At 41.3% G+C, this 24,201-nt stretch overlaps 3 protein-coding genes across 3 annotated transcripts in view; 1 reads left to right on the top strand and 2 right to left on the bottom strand.

Annotated features, from left to right (window-relative positions):
• Positions 1-2,343, bottom strand: part of LOC139373315 (regulation of nuclear pre-mRNA domain-containing protein 2-like) — a 37,366-nt gene extending 35,023 nt beyond the window's left edge. The window contains exon 1 of the mRNA XM_071113698.1: positions 1,881-2,343. Coding sequence (XP_070969799.1) covers positions 1,881-2,067 — 187 coding nt within the window. The 5' untranslated portion in view covers positions 2,068-2,343. The remainder of the gene's footprint in view (positions 1-1,880) is intronic.
• A 1,762-nt stretch (positions 2,344-4,105) lies between these two features.
• LOC139373314 (uncharacterized) lies at positions 4,106-8,440 on the bottom strand. Its single transcript, XM_071113697.1, has 5 exons — positions 8,200-8,440; positions 7,005-7,333; positions 6,729-6,883; positions 6,494-6,638; positions 4,106-6,372 (listed from the first exon to the last, which is right to left on the bottom strand). The coding sequence occupies exons 2-5, from the start codon at positions 7,329-7,331 to the stop codon at positions 5,956-5,958; spliced, it is 1,044 nt and encodes a 347-aa protein (XP_070969798.1). The 5' UTR covers positions 7,332-7,333; positions 8,200-8,440; the 3' UTR covers positions 4,106-5,955.
• A 6,366-nt stretch (positions 8,441-14,806) lies between these two features.
• Positions 14,807-23,091, top strand: LOC139373313 (cellular retinoic acid-binding protein 2-like). Its single transcript, XM_071113696.1, has 4 exons — positions 14,807-15,079; positions 18,950-19,128; positions 19,507-19,623; positions 19,739-23,091. Exons 1-4 carry the CDS (start codon positions 14,962-14,964, stop codon positions 19,787-19,789), a joined length of 465 nt encoding a protein of 154 aa, XP_070969797.1. The 5' UTR covers positions 14,807-14,961; the 3' UTR covers positions 19,790-23,091.
• Positions 23,092-24,201: the final 1,110 nt, after the last annotated feature.

The raw sequence follows: 24,201 nt of genomic DNA, 5'->3' as shown, positions 1-24,201 counted from the left end.
ACCCTTGAATGAGTATGTGTGTACAAACTTTTGACTGGTACTGTAGTTGAAACTACAATTTTGATATCATGGATGGTGAATATTTGCACCCTTAGCTTTGTCTATGCATTTGATAGTGGTTACATTTCTCCAGCCCCATCTCTCAGCTTTTTACAGAAACATAGGCATGGAGATCGCTTTGTTATTGTTTCAACTGCTGTTGGCCACTTTAAGGACTAAAACATGAGCAGCCTCAAACAGTAATTTACAGTTAGGCATACTTTAGCAGTACTACAACAATAATCACATATGGTTTCAAAAACACGGCACATATTGAAATTATCAATATGGACTACCAAAGCTCTTTAACAAAAATGCAGAGGAAAACATATATAATACCACAGTATGAGTCATAATACCCAATAAAACCTAGCGGTTAAACAGAAAAATGTTCACCATTAATTTTTCCCATAGGGGATTTTAGAATCACTTCAAATAAAGGCTATGTTTCGTGTAGGCTTACACTAGCGTGATGTTTTGATAACCGTGTAAATCTCTCTAGGACAAGGTGACTTTTATCAATAGATTTGCCTGCATTTACCCCACTAAAATGCAACGCTAATTAGCTGCTAATGTGGCTATCATAAAGAACTCCAAATGCCATGATATGGACAAGACTGCCGAATCGAGGCAAAGCTAAGAATCTCTCGATTAACTATCTAATGCTAGCTAAATGTAGTTACTAATGAATAAGTTGGGTAAATGTATTTAGCTAGATATGAGCTTGCAGGGATTTGTAGTTTTGCATTATGTCTACTTTGATGTTAGTTAGCTATTCAAATCAGAGAGTAAATAGAGAAGAATATATTGACAAATGTCACCTTGTCCAAGAGATTTACATGCTAATCAAAACGTTACGCCAGGGTAAGCCTACACGAAACAGTCCTTATTTTAAGTGTTTCTAAAAATGAATGGTGGAAAAAACGATTGGAAACATTTCCCTGTTTGACCGCTAGGTTTTATGATACCTTCACTGTTGGGCTTTATAGCAGCAGCACAGCGTGTTTCAGTTTCTGGGAGAACACAATACATCCAGGCATCTTCAATTATTGGCAATAATAATTGCTAGTACTATACACAAGCATTATACAATCTCCATGGGCCTACAACAACTGAAGCTCCCAAAATGAGAGGTTAGCCTACTCATGTATGCTCCTCACACATTCCTATGTTTAGCGTGTAATAACTACTATGTAGTAAACAGTAAGTTACAGTAGCAATAACATCAATATCGTTAACTAGTGTTCGACTTGTTACGTTACCACTTAGTAACTTTTATAAACATGTAGCTAGGCTAACTAGTTAACTAGCTCGAGAAATGGCTAACATGTATCTTGATTATTTTACTGTTTTGGACACATCTTCTAAATCAAACGGATGATTGTGATTCTAATTTCATCCCATCAAGACCACTAAGAACAGAGAAAAGTAGCCATCCATCCATCCAGACAAAAACCAGGGATGGCAATGGCTTCAAGGAATGTGATAGTCTGAACAGGAGAACCTATTCCAGGGTAGGATTTATAGCGAACAGCTTTGCACTAACGTTACATCTATGCGGAGAATACTCGTTCACTAAAGCCATTGTTTGTCAACAACTGACCAGATACGTTGTAACAAACATTTGCTAGTCAGATGTCAACAGCTTATAGCATTGTCTTGCTGGGACTCCAAGTCCTAAGCTAGCAAGGCAGCATTTACCTAGCTTGCTAAGAAGCTCCAGGGTACTACTTTGCGCACACCCGGGCTAACTAACAAATAGCTAACAGTTATCTAGCTAAAGTAGGCTAAGCTAGCCAGGCAAACCAGCTAACGTTAGCTAGCTAAGATTAGCAACTCACATTTCCTCAACCATTTCATCCAGTAACGCACGATAAGACTGTGGAATTTCTTGTTCTCGATACACCAATTTGATAGTCCTTGAATTGATTCCATTGTGTTCGACACTCCTTGAAACCGTCGGTCCAAAGTTGACTCAAGGGCCGCAGGCGGACCGTGACCGCTTGACGCGCCAGATCCTGCAGCCATTTTCCAGGCCTTGCACTGACAAGCTAGCTGGTTCTTGCCTGTCGCGCGTTGTGATCAACCTAGTCAAGAGTGCACTTCTGCGGTATGGTGCCGCACTGGCTGTACACATTAGTAAATTGCCATTGTTTTAACTGTACATTCAGTTATTACTGTATTTGCTAACAATTAGGTATATTATGTCATTGGTTTTATTTCAACAACTTGTGCAACAAATGAATGTAATTAATATAGAGTTGGTTGGTCGTTACTAGAAAACTCATTCAAAACAGACGATTTAATGTGAATGTAGCGCCACTATGTGGCTAAATAGCTGCAGCTCAGACAGAATCACAAACATCAAGTATTGCTGTTTGAGATTTGAATAACTTTTATTTAACAACTTAATAAACCTTTTCACAGAAGTTAAGCTGCTTTTAAATTGTATTTTATTGCCTGTCACTAAAATCATGCATCTTTCTTTCTTCCCCTCCTTTACATTCCAAGATCACTTTCCTAACTCCCTTTCCTTTCCTTCTATCCTAGCTCCATTTCCTTCTTTAATTTTTTTTTAGCATGCTTTGCTTGATCCCTTTTCTTCCTTTCCTCCCTTTCCTTTGCTTTCCTAGCTCCCTTCCCACCTATCCTTTCCTAACTGCCTTTGACTTGTTCCATTCCTAGCTTCCTTTCCTCTTTTCCTAGCTCTTTTCCTCTTTTCCTAGTATTTTGTTTTTATGTTATAATCTTGTGTATATTTTGTTTTCATTTATTTTCAAGAGGACCACGATGGAAATGAAAGTGTTTGTGTCATCCTCGATGATTTTAAAGGCATTGTACTGTATCCATGTGTGGTTGTATTGTGTTTAAAATCAAATCAAAACGTTAGGAAAGGAAAGGAGGAAAATGAGCTAGATGGAAAGGAAAGATGGAAAGGGGGCTAGGAGAAGAGGAAAGGAGGTAAGGGAGCTAGGAAAGGAACAACAACATTTATATAGGAAAAGGGGTCTAGGAAATGAAAAAAGGGAGTTAGGAAAGAAGAAAATTGACTAGGAAAGGAATCTAGGAAAAGAGGAAAGGAAAGGCAGCTAGGAAAGGGAGTTAGGAAAGGAGGAATTGAAAATCAGAAAGGAGCTAGGAAAGGAAAGGAGGAAATTCAGCTAGGAAGGGAAAGGAGGAAAGGGAACAAGGAAAGGAGGAAAGGAAATTAGATGGTATAGGTAATAGTATACGTTTTTTGTGAAAGGCCACTTTTGGTGACAGGCCATGCTATAACTGTTCGCAACGTGCCTGGATACAGCCCTTAGCCATTGTATATTGGCCATATACCACAAACTCCCAAGGTGACTTATTACTATTATCAACTGGTTACCAACATAATTAGAACTGTAAAAATAAATGTTTTGTCATATTCGTGGTATACCACAGCTTTCAGCCAATCAGCATTCAGGGCTCCAACCAAGTGGGTTATAATATATATTTGCTCAGGTTTTAACGGGCATATCCACAGTTGAAACAATATACCGTATACAGTGTTTGTATACATTTATAATGTTTACTAACATTGGAGTAAAACAAGCTTATATTTTAGGTTCCGATGGGAGTGTGACAATTGAACTAAGTCCATGAGGCATTGAAAAGTTATATTGTTCAAGAATCAAATACATCATTAACTTATAAATTCTAAATTAATTGTAGCATCTGCATATTGCCCCTTTAATCCATTGTTAGGATGAGTAGAGGTGGCTGACGTCTTCATCTGAAAAAAGTAATACGAGTACAGGTGACTGCCAGCTTGACATCAGTCACCTGTACTCATCCTAACAATGGAATAAATCTTGAGCAAATAAGAAATTAATCTCTGCCTTTTTTGTTGAGTGCGCCAACTCATTTCTGCCTCGAATTACCGGTAGTCCTTTTGAATGTTTTTCTTGGTAAGCCATTTTGTTGGATTTTTGTCATGGTTGTCGAGAACCCCTTCTTTCTTGCTGTAGCATGGAGGCCTACATGAATTCTCATGTCGCAGGGCCACAATCAATTCAATCATTTGAATTTATGTGGCAGATTTCAAGTTCTGATTAACAAAAACATTACTTTATTTTAGCAAAAAGGGTACAATTTATCAAAAACAATTTAGGTCTGAAACAATTATATATAAAATATTAAACACAAGTACATGGTGTATAACCAAAACAACCCATGCCCAACCCAAAAATGTGATGGAGGGTGTTGAGTAAAAGTTGGGAAGAGAGGAGGCAAAGGAAATGGATTGAATCAAGGAAGACAACATTAAACAGCAAAATATCCTTCTCAGCCCAAACATTTGTCCTCTTTTGATAAACAGAGAAAATGTGCAAAACATAGGCCCTACATACACCAAAAACATGACATGAAATTACAATATTTCCTCACAGGAAATATAAAAATAAACAACTCCCCAATGGGCTGTTTGAACAGTTTTTAGGAAGGGTTGTGCATTGCCTCAACACAGTTACCTGTATTTACTGCTGCAGTGATCTCTCGGTTGTCCTCTACCTGGGCCTTTCCTTGGCATGGTAAAGAACAATAACATATACTACCAGTATGGTAAATCACCCCCAAGCCATAAGACTGCTAAATAGTCAATTAATGAAACTATCTGCACTGACCCTACGCACACTCACTAGACTATACATACAAACACTGACTCACACATACACAACATTGACACTCCCATCCAAAACCCACACACATTCACAAAATGTTGATTTGATTTTGATCATGATGTTTCGGTTGTCTTGTATTAGGCTTAACTGTTGTCGTTTAAAAAATAAATCTTGAAGTCTGTAGATCAAATCAGTATCCAGCTATTCTTGGTTTCCCCCTAACCCCATCTAGGTAGTTACAGCTCAAGAGACTCTCTGAAAGTGGCCAGGGATAGAGTCATTCAACATGAATGATAATTGCTAAGCAAAAACATTGTGGTTCAAATACCCAATGACCTAATGAAAGGTTTTTGTGTATTTTCTCCCAATACAATAGAAACACTCCTAGAAGATTCAAAATGATTTGTGTTTTGCGTCATCACAATAGTAACATTTATAAGGTACAATTTCCTTTGTTATCAAATGTAAAATACTCATGTGCAAAATAGTTTTGGCACACCATAGAAAACTGACAAAAAAATAAAGTATGATAAATGTATTCTATCAAATAAATCAATGAAGTTAGAAAGCATTAAGCCAATTAATATGCTCTAGTCTGCACCCAGGATTTTCGAGCAGACCTATTTGATGAGTAATACCTCAAATCTAACGGTTGTTATTTCTCCTCTCGTAGTTCTTAGTGGTTGCTGTCATTCCAGTTGCATGCTACTGGGGTTGTTAGTATTCACACTGAGGTGGATTTAGTCAATAGTTACATTAAACTGTGGCTAACAGACTCGGCAGAGTGTGTAATAAAAGCAATGGTTTTGTTGCCACTGGTTGGCAGATGTTTAGTGCCAGTTGTATCAGCTTCCCATTTCACTGTTCCCTGTGCTGGATCCGCTAAAGGATTAACAGGTTCTTGTAATGTTTTTCATTGTATTGTCAATGTTTTATGCTTCACTACTATTGATAACTTTATCATAACTAACTGAATTTATGTTAGGTTAAAAGGTATTCCATAAATCTTGAGCTATGTTACTTTCTTTTATATTTCTGCATAGTGTATTTCATGTGATTGTATTTTTGTTGATAATTCTGAAATACAAAATTATCTTGTTTCAAACCAGTATAAAAAAATACAAAAATTGAAAAATTAAACCACTGCTTTATCACATCAAACATAAAAAAATATTCCCAGGTACATTTCAATATTTTTTTAAATAACTCTCCAACACTGACAAAAGATGGTCAAACGGTGCAATGACTTCCGAGTTCAGTTTTATATCTTCTACTCCGGCTCTTGTTTCATAGACCTCAGTAATATGGGGATAGACTGACCCCTCCTTTGGGTTTCCACTGATGCAATATCTGTCTCTGTCTTCACTGTTCCAGGCCTGCTGTGGTACCTCTGTGGCTGATGTCCATGGAGGGAGAGCTGATGTGAGTGAAAGACCAGGAGGGTGGAGGAGACACGGCTGTCTTGTGTGGCTGGGCTACCACATGCTGAGCAAGGTGAAATTTCAAGCCTCTTATTTCCCTTTCTTCTCTTGCTGACAGTCAGACATGACGGGTAATAGGTGTCTGTGCTCAATGGGCAAGAGTCTTGTGAGGTCATTTCCTGGTAGTTGTCCTCGCGCTGCAGGCGCTTGCAGCTGGGTGGGGCGGCATTGGGGAAGTCAGAGTCCAACCAGCTAAGCTTGCGCTTCTGATGGAGCAAGAGTGAAGAAAAACAAATGAGATACAAGTCTTACATATTATAGATTGTGTGAGAATCATTATAACAATGATATATTAAACAGCGATAACTAGAGCAGTAAGAGACCCACCTTGACTGGCATGCACAGCTGATTTTGGTGCCATCGTGGCGGAAGACTGGGTGTGGTGTTCTGGGTGGCAGCGACAGGGGTCACATGGGGGAACCACATCTTCAGCATCATCTCTACCTGCAGAAGGGTGCGGAGGAATTTCTCTCTGTGGAAAGAGTACTGTCATTAATAACATTTGAACTACGCCATAAATTACTGTTTGCTAGACATACACAAGATGGTTTGGTTTGCTTACCCCATTTCAGGTTTCTGAAGAATACCCAGGATCCTCTGGAGTCTATCGATGGCAACGCTCGACTGGAAACTGCTAAGACCTCTCTCAAATCTCCCTTTCTTGAGTCCATTCAGAAGCTCCAACAGGGGTCTGATAAACCTTTGCAGCTCTGAACACTAGGAGAGAAAGGAAACAGAAAACATACATATCCACTGTCTGATAATGTCTCTGGATGCAAAAATCAGTAACTCAGTATTTTCAAATCAGTCAAAGCAGTCTTTAAACAACAAAACTCACTTTCTGAGCGAAGACCAGGTCTCCTTGCATGGTCTCCTCTGTGCTTCCCTTTGTGCTTAATGCAGCACTGCCAGGGGAAGCCATCATGGATGGGTAGGCGGTGGTGTGAGGAAAGCATTTTGCTTGTCCACTCCCAGCCATGGACCAGTGTAACCTAGATACTGAGCAGGTCTTGCCACCCCCTGAGCTATCTCCCTCACTTTCGGAGGTGAAGACATCAATGTCTGCCTCGTCCTCAGTCACGTCGCTCTCGCTGAGGAGGAAGCTGGGTGTGGAGGAGCGGGAATCATAGGTCGGCCATTTGGTGGACATGCTCAACAATTGCATCCCTAGAGAAAGTGAGAGAGATCAGTCACAAGGAATATCAGAAATACCTCAGAGTAACTGATGTAGAGTTAATGCTGACCTAGGCATTATAACAAGTGTTGTATGTAGAAAGAAAAAAACTTTAACAGAGTGACAGTCATATCTATCACAATTTAAATTAAAACTATGAATACAAAACAATAACAATGCAAATTTGTGGTTTTTACACCATGCTCCAGAAAACTAGTAGGTGTGTCCCCTAATAAATATTCAAGAAGGAATGCTGTTAGTCACTGATCTTGGGATAAACTCCACCAGCTGTTGCTTTGCTATACATGTGAACATGTGCTGTGTGGGGGTGTGACGTACAAGGTCATGTGGGGTTTGACTGTATGGCTCTAGGATTTTGTCAGCTATTAGTTACATTTCAAACATCCGATCTGACCACTGTAACATCAAACTAACTGATTATCCTAAAACAAAATGACAAAGGCTGCCTTATACACTACATTGTTTCACGCATTACAAAGTTGTGTATGTTCATTGAATGCTTCTCATAAAATCGCTATGCTTTTACTTTCAATTTTAGTCTATACTGTATGAAGCGCTTATATATAGATAACATACACAGAAACAACTGTAAAGACATTAACTGATTCCAGGTTTGAGGCGTTAGCCATGATGGAAGGTTCAGACTAGAGCAGGGAAAGCTGATCCTGAACCAGCGCATACTTAAGGAACAACCAATAATGATTAGACTTTTGGCTTAAATATTGTAGCCAAGAGTGCAGGTTGAACGTTCAAAGCTAGATAAAATAGATCTGGGGAAGCAGATATGTATAGAAAAACATAAGTTACAGTTGTCTATAGCCTATGATATATATATTACCTTTTAGGATGAAGTCGATGCGAAGACAATTCAATAAAACAGTCAAATGGATAACTAGTTGAATAACCGGTATTCCTTCTCCAATTGCAATTGTAAGAAGATCTTATTCAAAAACCAATGACCAACACTGATGTTGATGGCGCGCTATAGTTGTAGAGTCCTCTGTTCTCAACGTCTCAGTACTGTTTCCTCCTTTCCCTCGTTTTAGATTCCGTTTACCTTTCAAAGTCCTCAGTACAGCGAGGGGTAACATGTGAATCCCTACCATGCGCTGCACGTGCTGAACTGTGTGCTCGGCCGTGGTTGGTTGGCAGATGGTACAAAGCGCTCTCATTGCTTGAGAATATAACCACACAGTGACTACATAAATACTGATTGGCCAGTAACTGTTCCTTGTCATGCATCTCTCACTGTCACGTGTGAGACGTGTGGAGGGCTGTGGCTGTATACTACAGTTGTCAACAAGGAAAAACACGAGGCAGTAACGACACCGGTTATACAGTGTGGCTGATGTGTCTTGTCCTGCATTATCGTAATGTAGGACTGGCTAGTCACTAGTCTAGGTGCTAACGGTTTCGACCCCACGTGGAGAACACCGGACAACAACTGATGTCATCAACTTGGATCAGCCTGATGCACCAAAGCTATATGTATACTGGGACAATTCATAACTGGATTATGGTAGAGTTCTAGGCTGACGACCAACTAACTACTTGACAATAAATACAATGTTGTTCTAGTGGGGTAGGCATGCATATTCTGCATTTGTCCAAAACTGCCATGCACTTATTTCTCCCCAAAATGTCTAATTTTGTGCATCTTTTTTTATTAGTGTAGAAAAATTATTCCCTATAATGTCCATTTATTGATATTTTTTGTATGATCCAACCATTCCTAAAACATGTATCATTTGACCTATAAATTAGTAGGCCTAATTAATCAAGCAATTACATTTTCATTGGGAGGTCCTTCTCCAATGTTCTTACAAAGTGTTTGGGAACATATTAAATCTCTCCATATCCCCAGTCTGGTGTCCCCACTTGCTTCAAGATGTCAATTATTGTTCCTGTACCCAAGAAAGGGAAGGGAACTGAACAAGATGACTATCGCACACGGGTTATACAGTGTGGCTGACGTTGCTTCCAGAGGCAGTTTGGAACTCGTAGTAAGTGTTGCAACTGAGGACAGACTATTTTTACACACTACGCGCTTCAGCACTCGGCGGGCCCGTCCTGTGAGCTTGTGTGGCCTACCACTTTGCGGCTGAGCCTTTGTTGCTCCTAGACGTTTCCACTTCACAATAACAGCACTTGGAAAGGTGGCACATTGAAAGTCACTGAGCTCTTCAGTACGGGTCATTCTACTGCTAATGTTTGTCTACGAAGATTGCATGGCTGTGTGGTCTATTTTATACACCTGTCAGCAACGGGTGTGGCTGAAATAGCCTAATCCACTAAGGGGAGTCCACATACTTTTGTATATATAGTGTACCTGCATCTGATGGCCATTGTGCTTTCAAGACAACTGGGAACTGTGAAAAAAATAAGGTCAAATCATGACGTCAGTGAACTTCAAGTCAAAAAGTTTGAGTTCTAGAAAGTTGTCAGGTTTTCTGAGTTGGATGACCGCTCAAAACGATTTCCCCCAGTTTTTTTTTTTTCAGAGTTCCCAGTTGTCTTGAACGCTCGGAAGTTAGAAAATCGCGAGTTCCCAGTGATTTTCAACACAGCATTATTCTCAGCGGAGAGAGGGAATAGCAGAGGGTGCGCCTCTCACCGTCCTTCATTTCCTCTGGTGAGACTGACCAGAGAGAGGGTCATAGTCTTCCACCTGATGGCGAAACTTGAGTCGCACCGCATCTGCCTCATGAACTACGTGAATTTGTACCTATGACTAGAGAAAGTGAAATACTCCTTGATATTAAAATAGACACGACGAGCTGCTAATAATTTTAAAAACGCAGGGCTATTGATACACTTGGCTACTCATTCATTGCAGCTGCAGCGCGAGTAGAAGTGGAGCGAAACGTGTTTTATGTTTTGTAATAGTGTTGAATAAAAACAGTCTTGACAGTGTTAAATAAAAAATGAGACATGAAGTCACTCAAAAAAAACAGCAGCTCTTTGCTGTATTCTTTGACAGTCTTTCTCTGGTCATGGTTTTAAACGTTATGAAATCTCAAGTAGGCTAGTATCAAATGTTGCTGTGGCCGGGGTTGTGGAAACTGTAGGTAGGCACAGGGATTAGAGCTATCGGATTGGCCAGCTCAGTAGACGCACTCGATTTAGCCACAGATCTCCCGGTCAACTGGGTATGTGGAGTTTGACGCTTTCAGACAAGATAAATTGTTTAAAATGGGAACACTTTGCCTACCCGGTGGGGCAGAGCATCTGAATCAAGTGAACCTAACACCAATAGTGCAAAATTATGGCTATTCTGAGGGCAAAAGGGGGGGGGGGGTGCAACTCAATATTATGAATGTGTCCTTAATGTTTTGTACACTCAGTGTATATGTTGCCCGCTATCAAAAATCATTGATTCTGACTTACGCCACTTCTATGTTGGAGGTGGTCAGCCGCCATCAGAAAAGCCTGGAGCACCCTGTTTTTTTGTGGTGTTCTCAGAATGCCTGCACCTGGTGCATTTGGAGGCCAAGCCCAACTGGGTCGACCAGGCTCGGGCTCGGGCTGGGGACGAGCTCCCTCCCTCAGGAGGGGTGTGCCAGCGAGCTGTTAGTCCCTCTACTGGGCCTAGTACCCTTCCCAGGAAGCATGGCTGGAGCCACCCCAGGCAGAGCCCATCTGCTGCCAGTGCTGGACGGGGGCAGGAGTCGGACCTGGAATCGCCTTGAACGGAGAGCACATGCCCTGCGTCAGGAGGTTGATAGCTTCTATGGCGACGACAGCTGTTCCCCGTTGGCCAGTGATAGGCTGTTCCTGGGGGACAATGCTGGTACTGTTCACCACCGTGAGTGGGGCTACCAGGCTGAAAGGCCATCAGAAGCTGGCAGCGGGGCTTCATCGTCCCCCAGTGGCTTGAGAGGCTATGAGGAGCCTACTCACTCGGATAGCCACTGCATTGGACATCAAACTGGTGGACAGTGATGACTCTCCATCTGTCCCCATCTCTACTGAGTTCCGCAAGACCTTGCAGGAGAGCTGGGCCTCTGCCAGTGGGCGCTTCCAGCAGAGACTGGACCATGGAGTTATGTTGCGGGCGCGGAGTCACTCGGCCTCCGGGAGTACCCGACCATGGACACCATGACAGCTGCCATGGTCCTCCCAGACCGGGAGATTATAGGGCAGAATCCGCGACTGGGGCCCCCCCCCCCGAGTCTTTGATGCGGACTTGAAAGCCACATATGGGTCCCTCTGCTCTCTTGGCCACCTTACCAATGTGACCATGCTGCTGCAGGCCAACCTGCAGACTCTGTTGCCCTGGCTGCAAGAGGGCACAGAGGAACTCCTTCGGGAAGCGATGGAGTTGTCTCGCCTGCTTTCCCTGCTCCAGAGGGATGTGGCCCGCACCAACGGACGGGCCATGGCGCAGGTGGTTTCCTCCCGGTGCCATCTCTGGCTGGCCCAATCCCATCTGCCAGCTCCTCTCCAGAGCACATTTGCCACTACCCCATCACCCCAGGGCTGACGTTTGGCCTAGGGATTGATGACATTCTGGATTAGACCGATAAGGTTCGTAGGGACTGGGCGACCCTGAGACGGTTCATGCCGCCTCACCAGGCCCTGGGCAAAAAGCAGACGGACGTCGCCACCCACCCACCTGCACACGAACGACGGTGAGGTCCCTCTCTTGCCCCAGCGCTTCTTGCTGAGGGACAACAGTGGGGAGGGGCACAGCGTGCGGTGGAGCAACAACCTGTCAGCCGTCACCACCATAGGGACGTGCCTACACTCGGTGTGCCAGAGAGGCGGGCCCCGGCAGGACCCCTGACACACCCTTCCCTGGACTCGGCCGCTTCTCCCGGTCTCAAAGGGCAAAGTGGGATTCGCATTCAACACTAGATGGCGATACATCAACATCCTATCCTGTGGTGAAGCTTTCCATTTATCATGCACTCAACATACATGTTCTTTATTTTATTGGACAGAACAAGATTCATATTTCATAATCATGTCAACAAATATTGAATTACTACAAATCAGGTAGCTCTGTTTTATAAAAGTCATATCAATGTGGTGGTACTAGATCATGTTGTTTTTATTCCATTACATTTCTTACCTGTGTTTCCAACACAACTCAAAATGACAATATGGAGTGCATTAATGTTACAATATTCATTACACTCAGCTCCATTTTAATTCCATCAGTTAAGGCTATCTGAATTAAAATCAAATTCATTAATGAATGAAAATCCTTAGAATTTATGAAAAAATTTGTTTTTTATTGCCTTTTATTTATTTACTCTTGAATTGAATGTCAATCATCACGTCATCTGAAATTAAATGGAATTTTCCCTATGAGGACACAAACACACAATCATACATTGGGAATGCCTGTTTCCCTCAATTGCTCCTCAGTGATTATTTTCTGTAAAATGAGACAACATTCAGGGGAAACATGAACAATCAAGAGTTTGAAATGATACCAGTCGTCATAACAACAAGGACTAGACGTCCTCACATTTCCCTTTTACCAGAGGACCTTCTCCTTTCTCTAATTTCTCAGCTGGGCCTCTTAGCTTCATAGACTGTGTCCAAAAGTAGTGCACTATGTGATTTCAGGCACAACAGTATTCTTGAGGTAGAGATAAGGGGGGTCTAATAATATGTTATTGAGCTGCTCTAATGGGAAATCAGAAGTAAATTACATGGGCATGGGGATGTTTACTAGAATATTTACCATTAGAATATTCTGCAAACAACATAGCCACATGTTTTGGGTTTAATTGTTTTGGTTGGTTGAATATACAGTGTTAGGTTTCCAGGGGTATCAGTTTTGATGCAGACTTGTTGAAATGTTCTTGGCAGGAGGGAGAGGAAGAGAAGAGGAGAGGAGAGGGGGAGGGGTTGGAAGAGGCTGTGGAAGAGAAGAAACCAGTGGGACAGAATTGGTTGGTAATTATCTCTTGACATTTAGAGAGAGAAATGGGCGTCTCATAATTACCTCTGGACATTTGGATAGGGATGGGGCGGGGGGTGAGAGAGAAGAAAACACCATTGTATATACAACTTATATTTATCTTTATTTATTTTCCCTTTTGTACTTTAACTATTTGCACACATCATTACAACACTGTATATAGACATAAAATGACATTTGAAATGTCTTTATTCCTTTGGATTTTTTGTGAGTGTAATGTTTACAAATATTTATAAAAAATGTTTTTATTATTATTTATATTTAAATCAGTAAAAGGGAGTGAAGGACTTGTACCGCATTGGCTCTATATTGCATAAACATTTTTGAGAATATTATTTTTTGATTAATTTATTGATCTATTGTCAATATGAATTTTTTCTAATGTGCTCATTGATAAGAGCCAGTCCATGATAGGAAATATCCTCATATGGATGATTACCATGGGTCATTGATTGACATCACCCAACTCCGGATTTCTTATCTTGGTGTCATCTCATTGCCCTCTACACTTCTCTCCTCTTTCTACAGAAGCTAACCCAACCCAGGAGCTAACCCAACCCAATCCATCTGATTTCACATTCCAAAATCTTAATCTTCTTTAGGATGGGATTGTCACGACTTCCACCGAAATCGTTTCCTCTCCTTGTTCGGGTGGCGGTCGGCGTCACCGGTCTTCTAGGCATTGTCGGTCCACTTTTCATTTTCCATTTGTTTGTCTTGTTTTCCTACACACCTGGTTTCCAATTCCCTCACTAATTGTTGTGTATTTAACCCTCTGTTCCCCCCATGTCTTTGTGTGGAATTGTTTGTTGTAAGTGCTTGTACGCTATGTTTACTGGTGCGTGTCGGGTTTTTGTACCCATATTCTGTTGTATTTTTATGCCGTTGGATTTTGGATTAAACTGCTCCAGCTACTACCTAGTTCTGCTCTCCTGCATCTGACCTCCCTGCCACAAGTTACGCACCCCTTTACAGGGATCCTCTTTAACAAACTTGTCCTTTTCAATAGGAGCTACTATATTCCTCTCTTATCTCATTACTCAATTGCCCAAATTCTTGATTTGAGGTCCACAACCAGATTTACCCCGTTGGCGCAATTCAACTTCCAAGTGCAAGCATACTTTCTTAATAAGGCATCTTCTTGCAGTTTGTTTGGCAATAAAAGCCCACTCTATTGAACTTGCACGATTTAAAAGGTTACACCTACTAAAAATGTATGTAACCTAGCTTACAAAAAGCAATATTATAAAATGTAATAGTTATAGATCTAGCGTCTACATATTTCAGTAGGCTATTTTACGTTAATATACAGTCAAAATTCTAGATTCTTCCACCAATGCTTGAGAAGAAGGAACAGGCACCTGGGTGGAGCGTGCTCATTGGTTCCATGGTCTTTGGTTCCATGGTGGGATTCTTGCTATTCTTGCTTGTTTGGCGTCGCGCTTACGCCAAACAAGACATGAGCCAAAAAAGGGAGTGTGCCGACCAGACTGAATCAACCTCTGAATGAGAGAGAGAGAGGAGGCAGAGGGAGCAAACAGAGAGCACCAAGCAACAGTGCCCAATCTGAGAGACAAAACACAGAAAAATCAGAAGAGCTGCAAACAGTTTATTTTATGGGTCTGCAGAGAACAAAATAATCATGTTGACTATCTTTTTTCTGTAATGAGTGACTACTATAACAAACTATTTACACCGGAAATGGACCGTAAAGTTGCAAACTTCTCTGGGTTGTGGAAAATGAAGACTTCTGAAAACTTTGAAGAACTCCTGAAAGCGTTGGGTGAGTATTTTCACACAGCCACGGGAAGTAGGGGTGCTGAGAGTGCTGCAGAACCCCCTGAAAAATCGGAATTAGGCCTAAAAATATAAATAAAAATGAAATGTGTTATTAAAAATAAAATAAAAATCACAAAAGTAGTGCACTGGGCCTTTTAGTAGTATTAGCAGACCAATATAAAAAAAACATTCCGCATCTGGCTTTGGCAAAAAAGGTAGTTAGTTGTATAATAAGGACAGTATCTTGCAGGACTCAATAGTTAGAATTGTCAGAGTTGTTTCCCTGTCCCTTTCTCTGCGATTATCATTTAATGGAATCTAGAAAGAACAAAACCCTGTCCTCAAACATTTACATCAAAAGGTGCAAAGTTATGGGTAAAGACACAACGCATCCTCATCAAATTAAATATTTTTCTTGACCAAATAACATGGAAAACAACCACTTTTTGTGCAGTATTAATTACCATCCTTAGAAACCACTTAATGGAATTGTACTGTACATTACTGTGTTGTACAAAGGTCATCTAGCCTTGTACCTGTATACTTTCCATCACAATGAGGAAAAACACTGCACAAAACAGTAACTGAGTACATTGACACATTAAGTGGTTTGTGATGATGTGGCTCAGTTGGTAGAGCATGGTGCTTGCAATGCTAGGATTGTGGGTCCAATGGGGGACCAGTATGAAAAAGTATGAAAATGTATGCACACACTACTGTAAATTGCTCTGGATAAGAGTGTCTACTGAAAAGGAATTAATCCACCATTTCAGTTTTCACATAGAAATAAGTCTCATTTGCAACGTATTTCAAGAAAATTGAAAACATACACTGCCATACACTGTCACTTAAAAGTGCCCTTGTTTTTGAGAGAAAAGCACATTTTTTGTCCATTAAAATAACATAAAATTGATTAGAAATACAGTGTAGACATTGTTAATGTTGTAAATGACTATTGTAGCTGGAAACGGCAGATTTTGTATGGAATATCTACATGGGCGTACAGAGGCCCATTATCAGCAACCATCACTCCTGTGTTCCAATGACACGTTGTGTTAGCTATTCCAAGTTTATAATTTAAAAGGCTAATTGATCATTAGAAAACCCTTTTTCAATTATGTTAGCATAGCTGAAAACTGTTGTCCTGATTAAAGAAGCAATAAAACTGGCCTTCTTTAGACTAGGGGAGTATCTGGAGCATCAGATATTCACCTAGTCTGAAGTCTTAATTTTCCACATCCCAGAGAAAATAGCTTTTCTTTCAAAAACAAGGACATTTGTAAGTGACTCCAAACTTTTGAACGGTAGTGTATATCAAGCAGTGGCGGCTCCTCGGAGTAGGAAGGGGAAGGAAGGGGAGGACCATCCTCCTCAGTGAATTTCATAAAAATAAAACATTTACATTTTTTTTATACAACTGTCCTAAATATAATCACGGCACCAAATAATTGATTAAAACACACTATGTTGCAAAGAAGGTCTACAGCACTCCTACTACAGCACGCCTCAACAGCACTCCTCAACAGCACTCTGTAGGGTAGCACCATGGTGTAGCCGGAGGACAACTACCTTCTGTCCTCCATAGACTTACACAGTAATTGTGGCAACTTTCGGAGGACATCCTCCAACATATCAGAGCTCTTGCAGCATGAACTGACATGTTGTCTACCCAATCAAAAGATCAGAGAATTAATCTAGTACTGAAAGCATAAACTACAGTTAGCTAGCACTGTAATGCAGAAAATGTGGTGAGTAGTTGACTCAAAGAGAGAGAAAGCAAATAGTTGAAGACTTTTGAACAAATTAGTTTCTTCCAAAATGAAGGAGAAGCCAGAAATAAATATATATATATATATATATATTGAAAAGCAAATGCAGCTAGCTAGTTTAGCCTACTGAAACACTAGCTGGCTATGTCTATCCAACACAACCACGGACCTCTTCCAAGTCAAGGTAAGCCTTTGGTTTGACTAATTTATTGCCACGGGCCCGTTGATTCTGTTGAAAAACGTTTCTTAAACAGAACAACAACAAAAAAAAACGGATAAACATACCCGAATTTGTCCGCTAGAAACTCTTGTTTGCAACTGTTGGAGTAATGATTACACCCACTATCAGCTAGATGCAGGCAAGAATGTGCAAGGCGGTATTGAATGTCACTGTCTGTCACATCAAATTTGTCTCTCGACCTGTGTGCACCTACGTTGTAAACTTTCATTCATAGGCTAGGTTGTAGCAACCTCATGATGGGTATCGGGAAAATTAGAGTTTCATGTTGTAGCCTAAACCTATCGCTGCTACATTTAACAGGGTGAGTAGAATATGAATGACAGTCATCCAATATGCTGTAATAGAAATATGGCCATGTTCATAAAAAAAAAATGTGCCTCCATCGTCTGAAACGGAACTGACCCCCACTGATATCAAGCAAGTATTTTTATATTCCACAAGTACTATCAACTGTTTTGTACAGATAATTATCAGACTCAAGTTACAAATGCTGGTAAACACTGAAATAAATGTAGTTTGAAACCCCCCCGCAAAAGTAATGCACTGGGCCTTTACTAGTCCTGTATTAGCAGACCCATATAGACGTCATCAGCGCGGGCAAAATACAAATTCTGCATCCCCACCCCCAAACTACTTCCCGCGGCTATATATTTTCATACTATTTGAACCTGGACATAGCATTTTGGTTATCACAACTAACATTGGAATGTATTAATGCAACCGATTGAGAAATATGTTTGTAGTAGACATGTCTGTAAATATATCGACTCTTTGATGTAGACTCAGATCATCATACATTCTGCAAATCACAGTTACACTTATTCATGCATTTGACCTTTTTTCAATCTATGGAGCCCTAGCCTTTGTCAAGGATATGTCAAAAATGTGTCAGAAATGTTGCAAAAAGGAGAGGAGCAAAGGCACGAAAAGACCAAAGCGTCCTGAGAAGCAGCTTGGTCTGTGGCCACAGACACCACTCAAGTGTTTCTACTTCTCTGTGCACATGTTTGGTTTTAATGGGGAATTCATTCATTATTATTTCCAATAATTTTCTTGCTTGATTTATTGTTTTAAAAGTCCTTTGTTCCCCTTTTTGAGGCACCCATCCACCTACACACTCAGTCACCTAAACACACACACACACACACACACACACACACACACACACAGAGAAAGGCCAGAGGAGGGCCAGTCAGTGGCATCTATTAAAATGTAAAGACAAATAGCCCGTGGAGGAATGTTATATTTTCCCTCATTTCAAACCAAAACCTCATGAGATTGTAATTAAAGCCAGTATAAACGGAACTAAACCCTGAAATGGGCCCCCTCAGTCAGCCGGTAGTGAGACTAACATTCCCTCAGTACCCTGGGGCTCCTCAACTAACTCGCTCCAGGGGTTTCTCTGTGGGCAACAGCAATATTTCCCTTCAAAGATAAATTTAGCTCCAATGGCAAGGTTTGTCTGATTTTTATTTAAGGATAAGATTTCTACCTTGAATAGGCGAGAGGAATGAAAGTCAGTCTGATGTAACATACTGTTATTTGTATGTCAGGTCTACCCTAATCATCCCTTGAAGTTGAATGAATGAGAGCTCTGTCTGAGATCAAACCCTCCCTCTCTGCTGATGTCGTTCCCACTAACCATAAATCAATGGTTATGAATGATGGCTGTGATATGGCTTTTCATCACAATGGATGCATCCCAAATGGAACCGTAATTACCTATATAATGCACTACTTTTCAAAAGCCCCATAGGGCCCTGTTCAAAACTAGTGCACTATGGAGTGAATAGGGTGCCATTTAGGACACACCCAAGGTCTCCATTCTCAATCTACATGATACCTTATTGATCCCTATGACCAGGTGTGAACGTGTTTGTCAGGAAGATAGCCGTGGCTGCAGCCTCCAGACCTGCAGTAGAGATCACCCAGCAGGGAGAGAGCCTCTCCATCCAGACCTCCACCAGCGTACGCACCACCCATGTCTCCTTCACCGTGGGACAGCCCTTCAATGAGGACACAGTGGACGGACGCCCTTGCACCGTAACATTCCATTTCCACATTCATCTCTACATATGTTGCATGAAATATTTAGGTTATTACTGTACGTGCATATTTTGCCAGGACTCAGTGTATGGAATCATGGGTCTGTATAAGCATGTGGGAAAAAAAATCTGTGTGTAACTTGAAATTTGTTCTATGTGATGGTTTAGTATTCTCATTTTCTTTATGGTTTGTGGAGGGCAGCAAACATAACGCCTAACAGACTTGAAGAAGCAGTAACATGCCGCAACAGTACTTAGTACCAAATGAGAAGCCTCAGGGTCACACACAGATCTACTGTGTTTATCTAACCACTTCACTACAACATGCAGTGTCACTTATTAAATCCTTGCATGGCCTTCTTCTTATGTCCTCCAGAGTACCCCTCGCTGGGAGACAGATAGCAAGATCAGCTGTGAGCAGACCTTGCAGAAAGGGGAGGGCCCTAAGACTGCCTGGACCCGTGAAGTGACCAATGATGGTGAACTCATTTTGGTAAAGCATACATTTTTATTGCCTACAAACAGTGATCCTTTAACTGTGTTTGGGGGGAAAGTATGTGTTTAATTTATCTGAGTTTTGTATTAATTTTGTTGTCATTTTCTTTCAGACAATGAGCGCTGGGGATGTTGTGTGCACCAGAGTATATCAACGAGAATGAAAGACTTAAGACTGTCAAACATTTCCATTTTTCTTATTTCTACCTGCTCCTTTTGCTTATTTAATCTTCCAGTCATTCAGATTGTGGTTAACAAGACGTCAGTTGTATGTGTTTTGTCAGACAGAGTTTGGTTGTTGTGAAAGCCTTGTGCCAGTTTATTTTCATGTATAATGTTCTCGTAATAGCATGTAATGGCTTTGTAGTGTTATCATTGTTCCTCCCCAACTAAAGCTGTATTTATTCTCAGTATACCGCATGAAAACCCTATCTGTATCCTCAAACTGTGTTGTTAAAATTGACCATGTATTTCCAAAACCTGATTTTATTAGCTTTGTGAAACGGATTTAAACCAAGACCTTGTCCCTCACCGCTGTTCTGTCTTTGTCTCTCCATACCACCTCCTTCCTACTTCTCCTTTCCTCCTGCCTATGATCTTTGTATGCATCCCTCCCTTGTTTTTCGTCCCTCTCGGCAACTTGCCCTCTCCTTCTCTCCTCCACACCCTTTCCTCTCAATCCTCCTTGTCCTCTATGTGCTCTCTTTCCTCATCCCTCACCATTTGTCCATTTAGAATTTTAAAACTCCCAAAGAGAATCCATATTTTATGAACACCACTGTGTCTGAAAGACATTTGGCAAGAACAAGGGGAAAAACTGGGAGTGGTAGGGAAAGAGTGAGTGAGGGACTATAAGAAAATAATTTCATATTGAGAACGGTACTATTTCCTCAGCTTTCCTTCCCAGCTGTACCTAATTACAGTATGAGCTCAATAAAAGGTTCCCCACCCCCTCTTCCCTGGACTCGGCCGGCACTCATTTACAAAAGGTAAAATTACTGCCTCTGATTTGTGTGAGGACACTTTGCTCTCCCACTCTCCCACACACCTCTGAACTGGACAGCCAAAAAAAAATACAGTCACACCTAAATTAGCACTCATACTTGGGAGGACGGATGCTGTTAGAAAATAATGGATTGAAGAATGGATTGAACAGACTCCAGAATCCAGCTTGCTGTGAAATACAGTGCAGGGTCTCTCATGCACTTCCCGAGGAGAGAGAGCACTTACTCGATCAATAGGAAGTGATTTTGCTGTCCAGATTAGCAGACGGTGTGCTAAGGGTCCCAAAAGTAGTGCACTATGTAGGGAATAGAGTACCATTTTGGAACCAGAAATTGCCCAGTTCACTCAATCTCTCCTCGTTACCGAGGTCACTTTCCACACAACGATTGTGTCAGCTCATTCCATAGGCTATGATGTCATGGGGCCACAAATCTCTTGATTCGCCATGGAATGCAGTGGTTTTAAGACCAGGCTGGAGGCACCCGACTCCAAGGCTGCATCCCAAATAGCACTCTATTCCCTAGTAGCGCACTTCTTTTGACTAACTCCATAGGCTCTGGTCAATAGTAGTGCACCATATAGGGAGTAGGGTGCCATTTGGGATAGGTCCCAACTCTAGACAAGCCATCTGGACCACTCATACAGACTATTACAAATGAATCACTATGGACAAACACAGAGGTACTGGATATTAACATGGGAGCAGACTCAAACAAGCAATTACAGATCTAACGCTGTAAAATCTGTGTCCAAAATAGCACCCTATTCCCTACATAATGCATTACTTTTAACTAAACCCACTGGGCACAGACGTAAATTCAACGTCTATTCCATTTTGGTCCAACATCATTTCATTGAAATGACGTTGAAATAACTTTGATTCAACCAGTGTGCCCAGTGGGAAGCCTTATGGGCCCTGGTCAAAAGTAGTGCACTAAATAGGGAATAGGGCAGTAGCGGTGAGTGGGTAAAATCACTGGGGAAGCCAAGCCAGGGGAAAAAAGCCATATTACAACCTATGTGTTGTGATAATTGCATTGTTTGCTTTATAACCTGTTAGTTCATATGCCTTGACACCGTGATATATAGGCCTAAGACCAAGACAATAAGGAGACACAGTGGCAGAATAAATTCAGCCACACCTTTGTTTCATCACAAAACCGGAGTGCAACATCAGTCCGGTGAAGTCCACAAAACATATTGCATGTAACAAACAGTTACATGACCTACAGTATGATCAAGCAAGTTAATGTTTCAGACATTTTCGGACTACAAAACTACTATTGATTTAGAACCACGGAGAGTTAACGAAAGTCGCAAAGAAAAAACTGGCAGTGCCTCCACTATTCCAGCACCATTTCAACATTATCTAATCACCTATGCTTAGTCTAATACAGTGACAACTAAAATATACCAAAAACAATTTAGTTCAATCAGCATAAGCTAAATATGATGTAGCTGTCCATGGTGATGCTTTATGTATGTATGTATGTATGTATGTATGTATGTATGTGTGTGTGTGTGCAAGTGGAAAAACATGTTGACTCACCCCACAAAATGCCAATGCCATCCTCTTTCATGTTGTCTAAATGGTCTCGGATTCTCTAATACACGCTTTTAGTTTTTGTTGTCTTCGGCTACCTGGCTAAAATGATAGCTCGCTAGTCAATTAGTTAACAGGCCAGCTATTTAACATTAGCCTAATGTTGAATTTCCATCCTCTTAAGGCCAGGGGCACAATGTATGAATTTATGGCTGGATCAAAATCATCGTTATAATCATTGGCCAGTGCGGAGAATTAAGTAAAATTACATCCATGGCTAATTTAGGAAAGGGACAAATTTAGCTCGCTAGCTAGCCACCGGAGGACAAGGACACAATAGGATACAACAATTCAGTTTTTTCTGTCAATGACGTTTGGCTTCTAATGTGATGTGATTGGTCTGAAGCCAAATCCAAACTGCCTCCCCTTGACTTTTATTTGGTGCGCCAGGACAATTCACAGCTGAATTCACTCAGTTTAGTTCAACGCTGATTGGCTATTATTTTATATATTTGTTTTATCATGGGAGGCCAAATGCTTACTGGCTTCCCTTGCATTCAATGTTACAGGCATACTCTTTTTGACCAGCAGGATGGGCTACACATACAGAGACAGCTTTTTTGATCGCTTGGTTGCTTTCACTGGTGAGATACAGTGCATTCGGAAAAGTATTCAGACCCCTTGACTTTTTCCACATTTTATTACTTTACAGCCTTATTCTAAAATGGATTAAATATTTTTTTTCTCTCATCAATCTATCTACACACATACACACCATAAGGTCAAAAATACCCCATAACGGCAAAGCAAAAACATGATTTTTTGTAATTTTTTTTCTTAAATAAAAAAATCACATTTACATAAGTATTCAGACCCTTTACTCAATACTTTGTTGAAGCACCTTGGGCAGTAACTACAGCCTCGAGTATTCTTGGGTATGATGCAATAAGCTTAGTACACCTAATTTTGGGGAGTTTCTTCCATTCTTCTCTGCAGATCCTTTCAAGCTCTGTCAGGCTGGATGGGGAGCATCGCTGCACAGCTATTTTCAGGTCTCTCCAGAGGTGCAAGTCCTGGCTCTGGCTGGGTCACTCAAGGACATTCAGAGACTTGTTCCGAAGCCTTTACAATGTGAGCTGTCTTGGCTGTGTGCTTAGGCTCGTTGTCATGTTGGAAGGTGAACCTTTGCCTCAGTCTGAGTTCCTGAGCTCTCTGGAGCAGACTATGCTCTGTTTATCTTCCCCTCGATCCTGACTAGTCTCCCAGTCCCTGCCGCTGAAAAACATCCACACAGCATGATGCTGCCATGACCATAAGAATGGTGCCAGGTTTCCTTCAGACTTGATGCTTGGCATTCAGGCCAAAGATTTCAGTCTTGTTTCTCATGGTCTGAGAGTCCTTTAGGTGCCTTTTGGCAAACTCCAAGCTGGCTGTCATGTGCCTTTTACTGAGGAGTCGCTTCCGTCTGGCCACTCTACCATAAAATACTGATTAGTGGAGTGCTGCAGAGATGGTTGTCCTTCTGAAAGGTTCTCCCATCTCCAAAGAGGTACTCTGTAGCTCTGTCAGAGTGACCATCGGGTTCTTGGTCACCTCCCCGACCAAGACCCTTCTTCCCCAATTGCTCAGTTTAGCCGGGCGGCCAGCTTTAGGAAGAGTCTTGGTGGTTCCAAACTTCTTCCATTTAAGAATGATGGAGGCCACTGTGCTCTTGGGGACCTTCAATGCTGCAGATTTTTTTTGGTACTCTTCCCTAGATCTGTTCCTCAACACAATCCTGTCTCGGAGCTCTACAGACATTTATTTTGACCTCCTGGCTTGGTTTTTGCTCATGCACTGTCAATAGTGGGACCTTATATAGACAGGTGTGTGCCTTTCCAAATCATGTCCAATCAATTGAATTTACCACAGGTGGACTAGAATCAAGTTGTAGAAACATCTCAAGGATGATCAATGGAAACAGGATGCACCTGAGCTCAATTTCGAGTCTCATAGCAAAGTGTCTGAATAGTTAAGTAAATAAGGTAT

This window comes from Oncorhynchus clarkii, chromosome 18, assembly GCF_045791955.1.
Source record: "Oncorhynchus clarkii lewisi isolate Uvic-CL-2024 chromosome 18, UVic_Ocla_1.0, whole genome shotgun sequence".
In the NCBI taxonomy this organism is placed as follows: domain Eukaryota; kingdom Metazoa; phylum Chordata; class Actinopteri; order Salmoniformes; family Salmonidae; genus Oncorhynchus; species Oncorhynchus clarkii.
Note: the sequence above shows the minus strand (reverse complement) of the source record. Positions and strands in the feature narration are given on the sequence as shown.

Excerpts from the sequence above, each read along its gene's own strand:
- LOC139373313 (XM_071113696.1), top strand. The coding sequence starts at position 14,962 with ATGAGTGACTACTATAACAAACTATTTACACCGGAAATGGACCGTAAA. Across the intron at positions 19,129-19,506 it reads TGGACGGACGCCCTTGCACC|AGTACCCCTCGCTGGGAGAC; the intron begins GTAACATTCCAT and ends TATGTCCTCCAG. Across the intron at positions 19,624-19,738 it reads ATGATGGTGAACTCATTTTG|ACAATGAGCGCTGGGGATGT; the intron begins GTAAAGCATACA and ends ATTTTCTTTCAG.
- LOC139373314 (XM_071113697.1), bottom strand. The coding sequence starts at position 7,331 with ATGCAATTGTTGAGCATGTCCACCAAATGGCCGACCTATGATTCCCGC. Across the intron at positions 6,884-7,004 it reads ACCTGGTCTTCGCTCAGAAA|TGTTCAGAGCTGCAAAGGTT; the intron begins GTGAGTTTTGTT and ends TTTCTCTCCTAG. Across the intron at positions 6,373-6,493 it reads AGCTGTGCATGCCAGTCAAG|AAGCGCAAGCTTAGCTGGTT; the intron begins GTGGGTCTCTTA and ends TTGCTCCATCAG.